Consider the following 16,475-nt stretch of genomic DNA (forward strand, 5'->3'; position numbering starts at 1 on the left):
CGACGCTGAATCAAATCAAAGAAAAATATAGTCGAGGACCGAGTCCGTTGGATACTCTTTAGCACAGAATAAATCTCAGCCAGTCCGCTTCCACTGGAAACCTATGTAGCCTACAAGCTGAGAGAACGCCTCATCGCGACATTCGAGGTTAGAAGCGTGATAAGTTGTCCCGTCCAAGGCCTGGAATGCGATACCGGAGAGCTCTCTGATTCCAACATAATCTGTGATCTTGGAACCCGTTAGCATACATTTTACAAGATGTCTCGCGACGACTGACTTTTTGTATTGTCCGCAGCTCTTTGATCAGTATAGTCCAGTCAGTGTCGGACGACTGCCGTGGCTGAAAAGAGATCGACTCTGTAGTCGCTACCAATAACCCTTGTCCGTCGTTGTGCATGCAAGAGTAACGGCCAATGAGTTTAGCTTGCTTGTGCTGTTTGTCAAAGTCGTTGGTTGCCGCCTGGGTTTCAGCCCGAGCTGGAGGTTGGCGATCTTTGTCAATCGAAGTGAGTGTATCGTCTTGCTGCAGGTATTGCTTTGCTTCCGCTTGAAGTCGCGCAATAGCCCATTCCGCTATTAAAAGGTCAGCCAAGTCCACTTTATATATTCTTCTCCAGTCAACGTACCGTGTGTGGGCACCCTCCACATGAACCACGTTACCGGCGAGGTGAGCAACCTATATTTTGGATACCGACGTGCGACGGGTGTCATGACGAAGAAGTCGAACCCGATAGAGAAGAAAATCATCTGTACGAGCATTTGCGTTGGAACCATGGTTATTAGTAACCACCAGGAAAGAAGAACACAAATCATGTTTTTGGTGTAACGTGGGTTGCGCCACTCAAAGAAGCTAGATCATCGTTAGTATGAGAATAGACGGAGTTGGCTGTGAGGTACGTACTTTCGTCCCATCTCCAGAATGTCTGCTGCACGTTCAAGCCAGTCGAAGGCGGCAGGACCGACGAGCTCTATAACGCGGTCGACATAACCTCTCGTACCATATTGTGTCACCAGTTCTGTAAGGTTTTTGGCCAACTCGTCACTATCTTCTGAATGGATTATGGTATCTCGCATTTGGTCAATACCTGGAATGCGCCAACCGCGATAAAGGGTTATGACGATGACATATAGGATCTTCTACATTAGCAAGACTGGGGCGAATTATACAGTCAGGCGACTTACTGCCATGCGTGTAATCTGGCTGAATATCAGAAGGGAGAAGTATAGTGACATGTAGCCGGCAGTTTCCCAGGGGTTCTCCCAATGTGATATGCTTCGGAACTTCATGAAAAGGGTCTGTAGAGGTACTGAGGCAATGACAACCCTCTCAAGAGAGGACGCGAGGAGTTTTCGATCAGGTTGTGGGAATTTATCGCCGTTATCGATATAAAAGTCCGCATGCTTCTCGAGCTCGTATTCCAGTAACTATCACCTGATGAGCATTGCTTAAGCCACAGCACCTGCAACGAAGCTTACCTTACTAGCATATTCCGACCATATTGGGCCTTTAGGTTTTGTGCCCACAAGAATCGGACCGAGGATCTGGGGACGCTGAGGTGGTCTGTCGACCACGGGCACTCGAGCTACCTTTCTGATATGTCGATCAATGGTCCACCGGACAAAGGAATCCTGCTTGAGCTGCTTCATTTGCACGAAAGTTTCGATTTCGGCATTCTTCTCAGATTCACTTGTCGCTTGGGCAATTTTGTCGTGTTGACGGAGCATATGCACATCTGCTCCATGTGAAAACTCCGAGTTGGCTATGTTTTCTGCGAAGTCGTTTCCACGTTGGTCTTGGACAGTTGACTGAAGTGCTGCAATTGGGTGATGCATGAAATCTTTGAGGGGTGGCACTTTTGGTTTCTCCTGTACGTTATACTTCAGTCGCTCGTTCTCGAGTGCACCAATAGGAGGACTGGGAGCAAGAATTGGTGCAGCATCATCTTGGGATTTACGAGCTTCTTTGGAAGTTGCATGGTGTTTCTCTTGGACAGCGATTTTGATTTTATTGATTCCATAGCGAGGATGTACCACAACAGAAAGTAGATTGTCGCCAATCGCCTTGCGAATAGAGGGTTTCTGGTAATTCAGAGCCTCTGGCGATGGACGAGGACTAACACCATCACTAACAGGAGGACCGACTCCAAGCTCGGCGCGATCCAGTCCATCCGACACGGTTCCGAAGTCATTCAATTTAGACGCCATGTCTACTTCGTATACTCACAGACGGGTTTTCCGCATATTGTGTTTAGTAGAGATGGTGCATATGGACGCGAGCTGTATGAAAATGGGACGACTTGAGTCAAGAAGCAAACGTCATTGTTTGAACCACGTGCAGTGCTCCGGAATAGTCTTCCTAGCCTCTGCATAGATTGCATTTCTTTTAGCGGCTCGCTTGAATATATCGTTGGTTCATCTGAGGCGTGATGTATAGTTGTTGACATGTTAAACAGGTAGGACTCCAGGGACGAACAAGAATGAAGAGCAAGTCCGAAGCACTATTCCTGCTAAGGCTAAGTTCCTTCTGCAAAACGTCATATTCGCGTTCGTTTGATTCAGGCAAGCACGCGTATCCCCAGTCGAGACTGCACGCCATTTTTGAAGTCCAAATGTCCGAACAACAGTACCGACTACAACGAGGAGCTGTAGCTACAAACTGCGTCCAAACAGCAATCAACATCTATTTTGACATCAATGAGCAGAGACACTGACGTCCATTGCCTAGCCAGCCTGAATTCCGGGACTGTTGAGCACGGGCAATTATGTTGCTGCCCAGCGAATCACTTCGACAATGTCTCCGGAGACCTCCCAAGCTAAACGCTGTAACGATCTTCAGTAATGAATCTGAAACGCATTTCTTAACAGCAGGATCTAATACACTTGTGCCTTGTATCTCGGCACAATGCGAGGCCCTGACTTTACAACCATTTGATATCTCATACTGTCAGCGCAGCCCCTGCATGCAAGATCCGTGGTTGCAATTATCAAGTAATATCGCAACAGGGGTATCGAACAACCTTACAAGACGAACTGAAAGAGCTTAGTCTATACCGAGTCTTTTGCTTGACGATAGAGCTTGTGGTGAAGACCTCCTTTGGAATACGCAATTGATAGGCAATCGAGTCATATGGGCGCGTTGGTGGTGACTTCGCTACCTCTACAAGAGTATAGCTCTAAGACCGTCGACGGAGTAACGAGCACATCGCACATCAGATGGCGCCAGTGGGAAAAGGTAGGACAGCGAGGCTCACGTCGTACCATGAATATAATGTTCGATCAATGCACGAAACTATTTGCAAATACCTTTGCCTGTGATTCGGATCACATAATCTTGTGGCTAGTCAAGGCACTCGGGTTCAAGATATGTATAGCAAAAGTGATTCGCTGCTGTGCACAACCCCTTTGCTAGCATTCCGTCTATAGGTGCAGGTATGTGTTATTCTAGATTCTAGAAAGCGAGCTCAGGCCGCCACGTGGGTGGCTGTTAACATGTGTATCGCATGGCTAAGAATGTGCAGCCGAAGATCAGTTTGTTGAAGAACCGCTCTGACCAATGTTGATATGGCACAATCAGGAAGTTCTATAAGAGGACCACCACACTCTCAGCATCGAGGTGGTGTTCAATCGTCTACCAGGGTCAGAAAATGCCTTCGACACTGTTTGCAAGTCTAGCCTTGACAGCACTAGGATGCTGCTTTCCTGGTGTAAATGCCTTCTGGCGCATGAATTGTGGCATCATACAGCTTGGCCGTGTCGACCCTATTGTCAACTATGATGGCATTTCAGGTCATGTTCACATTATTGGAGGTCCTAACAGTTGGTTTGTCCTCGCGACCGTCCTGCTTCACGCTAACATATTCAAGATTTCAATACTACCTCTAATTATGATATGCTCAGGAACTCCCTATGTACATCATGCACGATTCAAGAAGACAAAAGCGCCTACTGGACTCCCTATATGTATTACCAAAAGGCTGACGGCACTTTCCTCAGCGTGAAGAACGGTGGCATCATCATCTACTACCTGGAACGTGGCCAAGGCATTGTAACGCCTTTCCCTCCAGGCTTCAAGATGATATCTGGCAACCCAGGTTTGCGCTCGTACAACAGGACTACTATGACGTATGGTACTGCTGACAACCCAGGACGACCTGTGGCCGATGCGGTTTCGTTTGCGTGCATTGACTATACAAAACCTTACTCAGAAACAGCTGGTTTTCCGTCCGACATGAACTGTCCACAAGGACTACGTGCACAGGTTCATTTCCAGACGTGCTGGGATGGGGTTAATCTCTACAAGCCGGATAATTCACATGTTGCGCATCTCTCGCAGATTGACAATGGCATATGTCCTCCAACACACCCTGAGCTCCTGCCTCACCTGTTCTACGAGATGTACTACAACCTTGATAGCGTTGACACGTCTGATGGCGGCCGTTTCCTGCTCGCCACTGGAGATACAACAGGTTATGGATACCATGGCGACTTCCTGAATGGCTGGAACCCCGATGTTCAAGCTCGAGCTGTGTCAAACTGCCTCGCTAGCTCGGGCTCTGGTCAGATCGAAGACTGCCCGGATCTTAATGCTAGTAACGATGTGGCATCTGGAGCGAATTGTCCCCTTCAACCACCTCTAGTGGATGAAGAGATATCGGGAAGCTTAACAGCGTTGCCAGGCTGCAATCCCCCTACTTCGGGACCAGAGCGGGTTAGACAGCAGAATTGTCCCGGCAAGTTGATACCGCAGACCAATACTGATGGACAGAAACAAACTCCTGTACCTGGTAATACAACTGTAACTTTGTCGTCGGGAAGTAGAGCTACATATGCTGGTTGCTATGTGGATCAAGGCGACCGTGCTCTTCCAGGTGCGAGCTATACTGATTCTGTTAGAATGACAACAGAATCGTGTGGTGCTTTTTGTCAAGGTAAAGGCTATAGCGTCTTTGGAACAGAATACGCTCAAGAGTGCTTTTGTGGTAATACGATTACATCGGCAAATTCTAGTCAAAGTGACTGCTCGATGACATGCAAAGGCAACCTTGCCACATACTGTGGTGGACCAAACAGATTGAGTGTGTGGAAATTAGCACAAGCTGGAAGTAGCAGCAGCAGCAGCAGCAGCAGTAGTAGTAGCAGGAGCAGCACGACATCAACTGTTTCTACTCAGATCACATCCTCCGTCACATCAAAGACGATAAATACGACCTCATTAGCTGCTGCAGCTACCGGACCCCAGGTACAGAACGCCAATTACCTAGGCTGCTACACCGACTCAGTCGATCGTCGTGCTCTATCAGGTTACTACTCCAACAGCAACACTCAGACCCTCGACACGTGCCGTACAGCAGCCGAAAACAATGGCTTCGAGTACTTCGGCGTCGAGTACTCTGGAGAGTGCTTCGCAGGCAACACTATCTCGTCATCATCCTCTCCTACCTCCCAGAACTGCAACATGCGCTGCCACGGCAACAGCTCTCAGATTTGTGGCGGATCGAACGCCATTTCTATGTTCGAAAGTCTTCGTTACGTTGAGGCCATCAATAAGGCGGATGTCGCCGTCAATAACGGAACAGCAAGCGGCTCATTCGGCTATGGAGGATGTTACACCGACGCAGCTGGCCTCAAGCGTACATTGACTACGTACTGGTTCTCTGATGCGAACATGACGGTTGAGATGTGTCTAACCACTTGCTTCAGCAAAGGTCTCAGCGTGGCTGGTGTTGAGTATGCCAACGAATGCTATTGCGATACGGAGATCAGGAATGCTGCAATCGTGGCGGCTGATTCGGAATGCTCAATGAGATGTGCTGGTGACAAAGCTGAGTGGTGTGGTGCTGGAGGACGAATCAGTGTGTACAGGCAGAAGATTGCAGGGCGAACGAGGTGAACAGATTGAGTTTGGATGGATCAGACGCCTAAATGCATTTAGATATTTCGACAGTGTCCGTACTGCTAGACAGATCTCTACGGTAGGCCCGGGAAATATCAAACTAACTTGACCTGCAACTTTACACCGCCTACTCATCGTGCAGGTGCTAAGCGAAGTGCACTTTCACATGCAAGCTTAGCTTTTCGCACCAACGAATTCCCGTTGGTTGATATATTCTCCCTTACCATAATCCCAAGCATCCAGGCCCTCTCAGAACGAGCTAACCTCGTATTAACCGCCCGTGCGCACTTGCAACTCAACCACTACTACCACGTACTTCTGATATCCTTCAACGTGTTCCCATCAACTGACACCATCTTCTCTTTCCAAATCCTCATCACAACCTAAACTACGAATTTCCAACCACAATGTCTTCCTTCTTCAACAAAGCTAAAGAGATGCTCGGCTCGACCGGTTCAAGCAGCAGCCACTCTACCACCAACAACACAACTGGTGCGCCTCAACAAAAAGACGACTACGTAGATAAAGGCTTCGCCGCCATCTCCAAGCAGTTCGGCTTCAAGGGCTCAAAGGAGCAGAACGAGAGGATCACCGATGCTGGAAGGAGTTTCTACGAGAAGCAGACTGGCAAGAAAGTCAGCAGCAACGTATGTATACCTTGCTCGGATGAGGTGTTGCTTGACGACGAGGCTAATTTGTTGTTTTAGATTAGCAATTAGGCGCTGAGAGGTGTGGTGTCGTTGCTGGTTTTTTTTTTTTTTTTTTTTTTACAGAGGTTGATGGATCGGTCTTTACACATATACCCAGGGAACAATAGAACACAAGGCTGCTCCCTTTAGGAAATACTGCTCACCTCGCTTCTACGTTTCGTCTTTTTGTCAATGCTTTAGTTTTTATTCGTCAGACGTCGCGGGCTTGTGTGGCGGTTGAGATAACTTTGAATTCAAAGACTCGAGACTTGTCGTAGCTCTGCGTCTTTCCGGCATTCTTGACGTCTATGCTAGTGCATGATACCACGACCATCAACGTCTGCAGGCATAAAAGTTGTCGAACAAGCAAATAAAACATCTCTCACCGCCCAGAGCCTGAAGCTCATCATCAAATCTGCCTATCGCGTGTGGATCAAGCTTCGACTGCTTTGCATTTCGGTATTTCAGGTGCCGATGTTGTTGATTTTGTTCTCGATTGTAGTAAACGTGCCCAGGCAACAATATAGAAGGAAAAGGCGTTTTCGCAAATCAATATCAAGTATAGTTCAAGCATGAGAATTCCATGAAACGCAACGACCTTGAGCCACAGATAAGGCTTTTGATTCCCCCGATCGCTCCCATCACTGAAATTTTGATAATTTGAGTTATTGGAATGAGGTTGACCTATACTACTTACATCAAACTTTTCTGCACTGCAGCGGACTATCACATACACGATCTACCTGCCCTGTACTTACTTACGTGGCGTGGTAAACAGCCCAAGTACGCTTAATCACCAGCAAAGTCACCATCAGGAAAATGTGCATCGCTCTCCTCACCACCGCCCACCCAGCCTACAAGCTCATCCTAATCGACAACCGAGACGAATACATCAACCGTCCCACCGCCTCCGCCTCCTGGTGGCCCGACCCCAACTCCTCTGTCTTCGGCGGTCGTGACCTCCTTCGCCCCATCCAAGGAACATGGCTGGGCATCACGAAATCCGGCAAAATCGCGGTCCTGACTAACTTCCGTGAGGACACAGCGCCAGCACCGACGGCCGTCTCTCGCGGAGAGATTATCAAGAAATTCCTGACGGAGGATGTCGGGTCTACGGAAGAATTTGTGCGTGAGGTTGTGAATGAGGGGGTGGCGAGGGATGCTGGGGGGTTCAGTTTGGTTTGTGGACGGGTGAAGAAGGGGGATGTTTCGGTGGGGAGGCGGGAGCAATTGGCGGTAATGAGCAATCGTGCGAGGAGTGGGGAGGAGGTTCCGTGGATATGTGGGGATGTGGTGCAGACTGTTGGGTTGAGTAATACTCACTTCGGGGATAGGACGTGGCCGAAGGTGCTGGATGGGGAGGTGAGGTTGTTGGATGCAGTGCGAGAGAATCTTGTAAAGTATTCCAAGGCTTTTGAGAATGTTGAATCAAACGAGGTTGAGGGGTGGGTGGGTGCTGAGGCTAGGCAGGCGGAGGAGGCGCTTGTGAAAGCATTCCTGGAATTATTGAGCGATGATGCGCTCAGTAGGAAGGGTCTGAGCGCTGAACAAGGTCTGGAAGCTCATATCTTCGAGTTGAGGAATAGCATACTTGTACCACCACTTGGACGAAAAGACCCAGCAGAAATCAAGTCGCAACCAAAGGATACAAAGGATGGTGGTATGGATCTGAAAAGGGACGAGGTTGCAGCGGCACGAACGGATGAGGTTGCAAAAGTGCTGGGTCACAATGGGACTAAGAACGTGGTCGAGGATGCGAAGAAGCAAGGATTAGGAGTAAGTGGAATCTATGCAACACAAAAGCAGACTGTGGTCTTGGTCGATCAACACGATCGAGTACGATTTGTTGAGCGAACGCTATTCGACGAAAGCTGCGAGCCAGTGAAAGAAGGACAGGGAATCATCGACATTCAGTTCAAAATCCAATAAAGGATGAATCATGGGTGTACCTTGATTGATGCAGCTCACTACCTCAGCTCCGTGTCTTCACCTTCTTCTATCGGTGGCAAACTCTTGTATCTGTGAGCAGAGTCAAAGCAGGACGGCAGATGCAACAAATGCCCTCGCTCCACACGCACATACCGAGCATAACATGCTGCTGCTACATAGGTGGCACCCAAGCTAATGGCAGCAGGATATCTGAACTGATCCGGCCTCGACCATACGACGGTCATTGCAAACGTGCAAAGTTCAAAGAAGTTTTGCAGGGATGCTTCAGTGGCTGAGAATGTGCCTCGCTGGCTTGCGTCAATTGAATTTTGAACCAAAAGTTGTGCAGTCAAATCGAAGGACCAAAGACCGATTCGAGAAAGGATGACGCAGACGATGAAGAAGTAAGTTGAGAACACTGGTGAGGACTCTGGGCCTGTCCAGAATATAAGGACGCCTGGAGTCAAGTACACGAATTGCCAACACAAACTCCACATGCCTGCTCTTACTGCTCCAACTCGATGAATCAGATGTGGAGCAATGAAAGTTGCTGAGATTTCTGAGATTGTGGCAACAGTGCGAAGGATGCCAATGTGAACACTAGTCAGTCGAGGATAGTCGATGGCAAAGAGATAGGTGATCATTTGACCTGAAAAGCTGAGCACAGTGAGGTACAATAGAGACAAGGATAAAGAAGGCAGAAATGCTTGGCTTCTGGCATAGCATTTGACTTGCTGAGTGAAAGAAGATGTGATCGATTGGAAAGTCGACACAGAGATCCACGAATTAGCTCGACCTGCATCGTGACCACCTGGCTGTGCAGAGACAGTAGCCAGTGCTGGAGTCTTGCGATATACCCAGGCAACCAAAGCGATCTCAACCAAGAACGAAATGCCGTTCACAGCCATGGTCACCAGTATTGCTACAAAGGTAGAGAAGCCGTCTACCAGAGCAACAGCTAAAGGTGAGACCAGCTTGCAAAAAAGGTCGATTCGTCTCATCTGAGAGTTCATTTCTTGGAGTAAATCTTCATTGTCGTCAGCAATCACCACAGCCCAGTCTCGCTCCACGGCAATAGTGTTCATAACGATACAAAGCTTCTCAACGCACGCCAGAGATATCAGAACAGCGAACAGAGCATGGTGTTCGATTTCTAATAATGAATCCTTGCTTCGAAGCAGAATCAAAAAGATACAACAGGAAAGAACGACAGCGGCACGCTGACCCCATACCGAAACACGGACGACCAGTAATCTGTTGGTGTGGTCAATGAAGCGACCCACAGCTGGAGAAAGAGCAATTGCTGCCAGGGCTCTAACCAAAGCGTAGACTGACATGGGTAAAAGTGTTCCAGGATAAATCGTAGATAAGAAGAGCACAGCACCAAACTCGAAGCCTCGACTATTCCATGTTGATATGAAATGTGAGATGTATAGGCTTTTGGATGGTGCTTTCTTTTGGACGTTGCTGTCTGAGACATTTAGGACTTCGAGAGGCGTATAGGACATAGTAGGTGTGGCCATGCTGATCGGCACACTACCTCCCGCTCTTGCTGATCAAAGTCGACTAGTAGATACCAGCATACTTGTGTTTGTGTACTTTCGATGGAGGGCGTCGGAAGCCATTACTTTCCCTGGACTCATCCATCATGCAGTTGCAAAGACTCGAAAAACGATTCATGTGCGTATTGACTTGGGAAATGCGTCTGGGTGCGGGAGGGCGTCCGTAGCCGTCTTATACGGAAACTCATACCACCCTTTTGTGCCCGAGTGGACCAAACGCGTCAGGGCGCATTTGCGGAGGCAGTTATTCCGGGCATGTGCTCCCTGCTTCAGTTGGTATTGAAGTTCTATAGCAGCATTGCAGAGTCGAACCGCCTTGTCGCAAAGAGTCTAGTAATCTCGGCGATCATCTACCCGTCTGTCGTGACTGCGAACGTTACTAGGTGCTGCAAACCAACGTCCATTCCTTGTACTAAGGGGACAACATGGCTATGATGGCTACGGGAACTGGCAACACGTACGACGACGATCATGCGGTGCTCGACGATGACTTCCTGAACGACGGTAAGGCAATCTCAGAAGATATTGGAGATCAGAGTCTAAATTCTCTCCACAGACATTGAGCCAGACGAGCCAGCAATAGAATCAGATCGAGCACCATTGACAGGAAACATCCAATCCTCGTCCTCATCCTCACAACGACCACTAAACCAGAACTATCTAACATCGCAAATACCTGGCGAAGACAGACGAGCACCACAGAACACAATTGATGAAAGCGTGTGGGATACTGTATCGCGAGACCTGTTTGCAGTATGGGAGAAGATGAAGCAGGTGCTGTGGCCGAAATACCTGTTGGGAGGCATGCTACAGCGCAGTGGAACAGGCACAGCTGATGTCGAGAACCAAGGCTTTGGAAGAGATTTAAGAGGCTTGGTGGGAAGATGGCCAGACGCCGAGGGTCTTCTGCAAGGTGCGATGAGTGAAGGACTAAGAGACTGGGATTTATGGTATGCTTATGGCGCAGGTGTGCTGTCGAAGCTTTTGCTAATATGGGAGCAGGGGACCTCTTGTTTTCTGTCTTCTACTGAGCCTATTCCTTTCTATGAGAGCCGCGAAGGATCAGAAAGATCTCGTCTTTTCTGGTGTCTTCACCTTGATATGGCTGGGTGAGGCTGTGGTCGCGCTGCAAATCAAGCTGTTAGGTGGTAATATGTGAGTTGACTCCAATCTCGCAATAGGCCACGTTCACTGACTAACTGTGCAGATCTTTCATGCAGTCTGTCTCGATCCTGGGCTACACTATCTTCCCACTGGTCATCGCATCCCTGCTGAGCGCGGTCGGATTGTTCATGATCGCAAGGATACCAATATACATTGTGCTGGTGGCCTGGTCACTGGCGGCAGGGGTCAGCATCCTGGGAGGCTCAGGAGTAGTCAAAAATAGGGTTGCGCTGGCTATATATCCTATGCTCGTGTTTTATATAGTCGTCGGCTCGATATGCTTTGTGAGCTAGACGTGTTAGTAGGCCACCAGAAGTGCAATCAGACAACCCGACAATCAAAGACGTCCTCCGATCTCTTCCAAATGTGTAGTAAGTGAAATGACGTTCTCCAGTCCACTGTTTGCAGCCATATTTGCTAAGGGGAGGAAGAGCCGAAATTCGGGAAAGCGTCACTGCTCTTCAAGTTCCAGGCAGCAAGTGGAGATGGTTGGTCTGCAGCAGCCGAGCGATGGAAATTACAGCGTAACTTGGGCAAACATATTGTCTGTCTCAGGACGAGCGAATTTGTGTTACAAAGCACGACAACGATAAGTACCAGCTTTCTGTTGGCTTGCGTAGAAGAGAAATTTCTAGCACACCAATTCCAGCTCTTTGCCAGTCACTCGCGATCGGCTCAACCCCACTGCGCACTGATTCCAACTTCCACCCGAAATTAGGAACGACCTTGGGAATGAAACAGAAGACCAGTTCTTTTTATACTAGGTACCAACGCAGTCAGTTGTAGAATTCGAAATCTTTACTTCGTCTCCTGCCTTGGCCATCGTGCGACCAAATCCTGAATCCTCAACAGACATAGCGAGGCTGCTAAGCGCTGTGAAAGTCCGGCTCGAGTCCTGCACTGTATTGAAAAGTCTGCTGCAAGTTTTAAGATCAAACGCTGACTAGAAAGACTTGGCGGACGGGACCCTAATAGGTGCTGAGAAATGGTGCAGGAGCCGGAAGGCGCGACTGCCAAACCAGGCGTGGCAGTAGTTGACCAGCAACCTCCTTCCCCAACCGCTTCGACCTCTAGCAGAGAAGAAACAAGAGCCACGAGAGAGAAGTTGAAAAAGACCTCAATAGCTGGCCTGTCCCAGAAATCAGCCACTATCGCACCACACACCGACCATGCCTCGGTCACAAACGAGGAAAGCATAGTAGATTCTTCAGCTGAAAATCCAAATGGCGCTCGTGGTAGGCCTGCGAAGAAGAGGTCATTCGAAGATTTAGCAAAGGACGATGCAGAAACTGCGAGTGCTCTCGAAGAAGGTCCGCTCCCGAAAAGTGGTCACCACAAGAGAATGAGGTCAAGAGATGTCAATAGTGGCGATCATAAGGACACCTACGTTAGAATAGAAGGAGACGACCAGGATACACTGCTTGAAGAGTCTGACGTTGACGCTCTAAAGACACCCGGGGGCCCAGGCGTGTTGGTCGCTGCACCCAGTTCGAAGGATATGGATGTTGAAATTCCTCACAATGCACAAATTCCACCAGATTCCCAACCAGTTGCTCCCCAAGAGACTACGACCTCGAGATCTACAACCAAAGTTCCTCCAATCTCAGGTTTCGCAAATACCTCCTCCGCCTCCCCATTTGGCAGTTCTGCTGCTACGATAAACAAGGACAAGCCTTCAGAAACAGCAAAGACTACTTCAGGTTCGGCTTTTGCATCGTCTGGCCTATCTGCATTTTCGTCTTCTGACAAGTCCCCTTTCACTGCTGCCGCTGGCTCAAAATCTTCTTTAGGCGGTAGTGGAGGGTTTGGGGGTGGCCAATCTAACAGCGGTTTCGGATCAACTAAGAGTGGATTTGGAAATACTGCTGGCTTTGCACCATCAGCCTCAACTTTTGCAAGTGGCTCATCAGGTTTCGGAACAAGTAAAGGCTTTGGCAGCACAAGTACTTTTGGAACTCCCAAGCCGTTTGGCGCTGGCACCACGTCTACCTTCGGTAGTGGTGGTTCATCATTTGGCACCGGCAAAGCATTTACATCTTCGAAGAAGGAAGATGATGACGAAGATGATGAGGAGAACGTGGGCGACGAGGATCCTATTGACAGCGCTAAGGACGATGCTCAGCAGGATCCTCGTTTCCAGAAACAACATAGTAAGTTGACGTGTCACACGCGATCTCATTCACTAATGCAAGCAGTTGAAACCGGTGAGGACGACGAAGAGACTCACTTCTCGTCGAGGGCGCGGCTATACTTCTTCGATCGTGCATGGAAGGAACGAGGCACTGGCCTGTTCAAACTCAACGTTCGCACAGACACTTCTAATGCAGCAGAAGTCGACCCTGAGGCACAAACGTCGAAAGGAAAACGAAAAGCGAGACTACTCATGCGAGCTGATGGTACTCATCGTGTTATCCTGAATAGCCCGATCTTCAAGGGCATGCAGTTTGGAGGACCAGATGGTTCCGAACCTTCTGGCAAAGTCATGCACCTTCAAAGTCTCGAAGAGGGCAAGCCAGTGCCTCTCCAAGTCAAGGTAATACTTATGTGTTTTAAAGTCAAGACATTGCTAATTAGTTGGCAGATTGGTAAAGAAGAAGTGCTGAAGGAGTTATACACCCGATTAAAAGAGTTGGAAGCGGAAGCTTGATGATCCACTTCTGAGATTACGAGTTAGGATACATTACGTTGTGAGCATTCTTGATAGCAGGCGGTCTTATATAGCGTTCTTGGCTATCGATTGGTTAAGAACAGCTAGGACATCTGACTTTTGCTGGATCAACGAGCATGATACCTATGAAGCATCAAAGACCGATAAACGAGATACCCATATATTTCACTCGATAGCTCCGAAATTTCCGTAGCACACGCGCGACTGCGGCAGAGCACTTCAATCAATTTCTCGCAGCTCATATGGCTTCCAGGCTAATTCGACCTAGAGGCCATAGGCACTCACATACTGATGCCTCAGGCACCATGTACCAAAACTCTAGAACCTTTGTCTTCATTCCCATCAATTCATTTCTCTACACCTTCACTCGTGCTTTCTGTGATGAGAAGATGGCTATGCTCTACTCGCATATTCTTCCCATCTCGAAGGCTATACCTGTGCTGACGACCTGGTTGTTCACGACTATCTCGATCCGCATCTTCCTCACGATCTAGCAGAACGACAGATATACCTGGCCAAGCTGGGTATGCTGAGAACTCAGCTCGAAACCGCATTTCTCAAGGCTATCTATGACTGCTGAGCTATTTGAGATCAGAAATGCTGCTTTCTTTTACTGAGTCGGAAGCGAGAAAGTGTTTGCCCCGGTACCTGTTTGGTGTGGTACCATCCAACCATTGAATCCTTTAATGAAACAAATTTGAGAACCCTTATGAGCTGGAAACTTGCCCTCATGCTACTCAGTCACTGTGTTTGTTGCTGACGAATAGCTCGCTCGAACCACCGCTGAGTACTAGGATGCCTGGGTGCCCTTCCCGCACGTCTCTACCAATGACAACCTTCCGACCCTCTGAACACACACATAGTCTATCCCTCCCTCTCAGGTTGTTCACCGAATAATTCAGCAAAGGAAAGCAAAGACGGAAGAAAACACGAGTCCGTCTGGGTAGTGGACAGCTCAAGAGGGTGTATCTGTTGCCTGAAGTTGACGTGTAAGAGTAAATATCATGCTGCTTTCATTGGACAAGAATATCCAAGCAGCGAATATAGCGTCAGCCTACGCGTGTCTATGCCATACGATTAGGCGGGTAATGGAAAAGCTGCCCTGTTGGATACACGAGGCAGTAGCGGCACACCATACTAGAGCCATCTGGTAGATGGATTCTATTGAGGTCCCTTGTTGTGCGTGTGATCGTTCGACAATGCCCGTCTTTGTGGGTGTGCTCCACGACCATGTTTTCTGTCTGAGGGTCCGTGTTCTTGTCTTCCTTAACTGAGATGACTCCCGAGGAGGACGCTGGAATGGTAACCATTAGTATTGTGGGGATTTGGATTGGTTGAAGAATAAGGTGAGCGAGTCTAACTTGGAAATCAGAATTTAATGGTGGAGAAGGCCTTGCAGCAGCACATTTATCAGAGGGATTGCGTAAGGATGGACTCCTGACACGAAATATCACGACTACTCGCGAAGACGGCACCTTCACATGGCTCATGCAGGTCGCAAGTATCATCAGCGAATATTTGTTCGGCGGACTCTTGTACCGCATCCTCCTCTTGCAATACAGCCGACGAGGAGCCTGAGAGCCTGGCGCTCAGCATCCTTACAATTATTCCCTAACGCGTCACAACACATTCACCACTATCACTCTATAAACACTCGCGAAAAGGTATTTAATTGAGGTCTCCAGAATTATCGTCAACAATCAACACAAAAGGCAGCCTGCAGCGATTCCAGTGGCCCAGTGGGTCAGTGGGTAAGACGTCTGTTAAAAAACTCCTGAGTGTTGATTGCCGGGTACGACATACCCCTAAATGCGTCGACAACAAACATAGGTGTGGCACACCTCTAATGCGCCAACAACAACAGGTATGGCTTACCTTAATGCGCCGACCCTAATAAAACTACCCGGTTTCCTCTGGGTGGGTTTTCCTCAGACCTTTCGACTGAGTTTTTTGTCTTTTTGTCTTCCAATCCATACCTCCAATGCGCACGCATAGTGGGTGTTTTTCCTTTCTTTCATGCATTCACGGCGAGTGTTCCTTGCAGGATCCAGCATGCCTTGTTCGTTACAGATTCTTGTACAACTGCTTTGGAGTTTGAACAGGATGATATTGCGTTATGCTGCGCTCTAATCATGCTTCTTTCCTTTCCAGACACAACAGAATTCTTTGATTCATCTCCAGCAAGCCAGCCAGCGAGTAAGCCTTACAGCATGCATTTCCTCAGCAACTCAACCACGTACCCTTACTTCCTCTCATCTCACCCTTCCCAAAACTTCTGACAACCTACTCATCCAAACAGACTGGGACTCAGAAGATACTCAGTACGCGATCCAGCCCTCGAAGGCACGACACGATGCACAGATTACCAGCACAAGCTAGACAATTATCTGTGTTAGACACACCCCCACCACGGCAAAACACTCCAAGGTCAGTCAGTACCAAAGACGAACACGACCACAAGGACAAATCCGGACTCGAATTTGCACTTGCCCAGGCTCACAAGATTCTATTTCCCGGCTCTCGTTCCTCCTCCTCCTCCTCTATCTCCTCAATCCTCACATGAGTAACCA

The 16,475-nt window shown here is 48.6% G+C and overlaps 7 protein-coding genes across 7 annotated transcripts; 5 read left to right on the forward strand and 2 right to left on the reverse strand.

Moving 5' to 3' along the window:
* Positions 1 to 75: 75 nt before the first annotated feature.
* Positions 76 to 2,205, reverse strand: LTR64_001682 (uncharacterized protein; the record flags this gene model as incomplete). The annotated part of the gene is made up of 6 exons (XM_064896061.1): positions 76 to 228; positions 278 to 573; positions 627 to 850; positions 902 to 1,134; positions 1,183 to 1,425; positions 1,477 to 2,205. 6 exons carry the CDS (start codon positions 2,203 to 2,205, stop codon positions 76 to 78), a joined length of 1,878 nt encoding a protein of 625 aa, XP_064758748.1.
* Positions 2,206 to 3,958: 1,753 nt separating this feature from the next.
* LTR64_001683 (uncharacterized protein) lies at positions 3,959 to 5,890 on the forward strand (the record flags this gene model as incomplete). Its single annotated transcript, XM_064896062.1, has 2 exons — positions 3,959 to 4,868; positions 4,956 to 5,890. The coding sequence occupies 2 exons, from the start codon at positions 3,959 to 3,961 to the stop codon at positions 5,888 to 5,890; spliced, it is 1,845 nt and encodes a 614-aa protein (XP_064758749.1).
* Positions 5,891 to 6,300: 410 nt separating this feature from the next.
* LTR64_001684 (uncharacterized protein) lies at positions 6,301 to 6,612 on the forward strand (the record flags this gene model as incomplete). The annotated part of the gene is made up of 2 exons (XM_064896063.1): positions 6,301 to 6,540; positions 6,601 to 6,612. 2 exons carry the CDS (start codon positions 6,301 to 6,303, stop codon positions 6,610 to 6,612), a joined length of 252 nt encoding a protein of 83 aa, XP_064758750.1.
* Positions 6,613 to 7,401: 789 nt separating this feature from the next.
* Positions 7,402 to 8,511, forward strand: LTR64_001685 (uncharacterized protein; the record flags this gene model as incomplete). Its single annotated transcript, XM_064896064.1, has 1 exon — positions 7,402 to 8,511. The coding sequence occupies one exon, from the start codon at positions 7,402 to 7,404 to the stop codon at positions 8,509 to 8,511; it is 1,110 nt and encodes a 369-aa protein (XP_064758751.1).
* Positions 8,512 to 8,549: 38 nt separating this feature from the next.
* On the reverse strand, positions 8,550 to 10,034 carry LTR64_001686 (uncharacterized protein; the record flags this gene model as incomplete). Its single annotated transcript, XM_064896065.1, has 2 exons — positions 8,550 to 8,601; positions 8,665 to 10,034. The coding sequence occupies 2 exons, from the start codon at positions 10,032 to 10,034 to the stop codon at positions 8,550 to 8,552; spliced, it is 1,422 nt and encodes a 473-aa protein (XP_064758752.1).
* A 464-nt stretch (positions 10,035 to 10,498) lies between these two features.
* LTR64_001687 (uncharacterized protein) lies at positions 10,499 to 11,530 on the forward strand (the record flags this gene model as incomplete). The annotated part of the gene is made up of 4 exons (XM_064896066.1): positions 10,499 to 10,577; positions 10,630 to 11,023; positions 11,076 to 11,228; positions 11,281 to 11,530. 4 exons carry the CDS (start codon positions 10,499 to 10,501, stop codon positions 11,528 to 11,530), a joined length of 876 nt encoding a protein of 291 aa, XP_064758753.1.
* A 692-nt stretch (positions 11,531 to 12,222) lies between these two features.
* Positions 12,223 to 13,884, forward strand: LTR64_001688 (uncharacterized protein; the record flags this gene model as incomplete). The annotated part of the gene is made up of 3 exons (XM_064896067.1): positions 12,223 to 13,387; positions 13,433 to 13,770; positions 13,819 to 13,884. The coding sequence occupies 3 exons, from the start codon at positions 12,223 to 12,225 to the stop codon at positions 13,882 to 13,884; spliced, it is 1,569 nt and encodes a 522-aa protein (XP_064758754.1).
* Positions 13,885 to 16,475: the final 2,591 nt, after the last annotated feature.

The sequence above is a fragment of the Lithohypha guttulata genome (assembly GCF_036872675.1).
Source record: "Lithohypha guttulata strain CCFEE 5908 chromosome Unknown scaffold_1, whole genome shotgun sequence".
Lineage (NCBI taxonomy): Eukaryota > Fungi > Ascomycota > Eurotiomycetes > Chaetothyriales > Trichomeriaceae > Lithohypha > Lithohypha guttulata.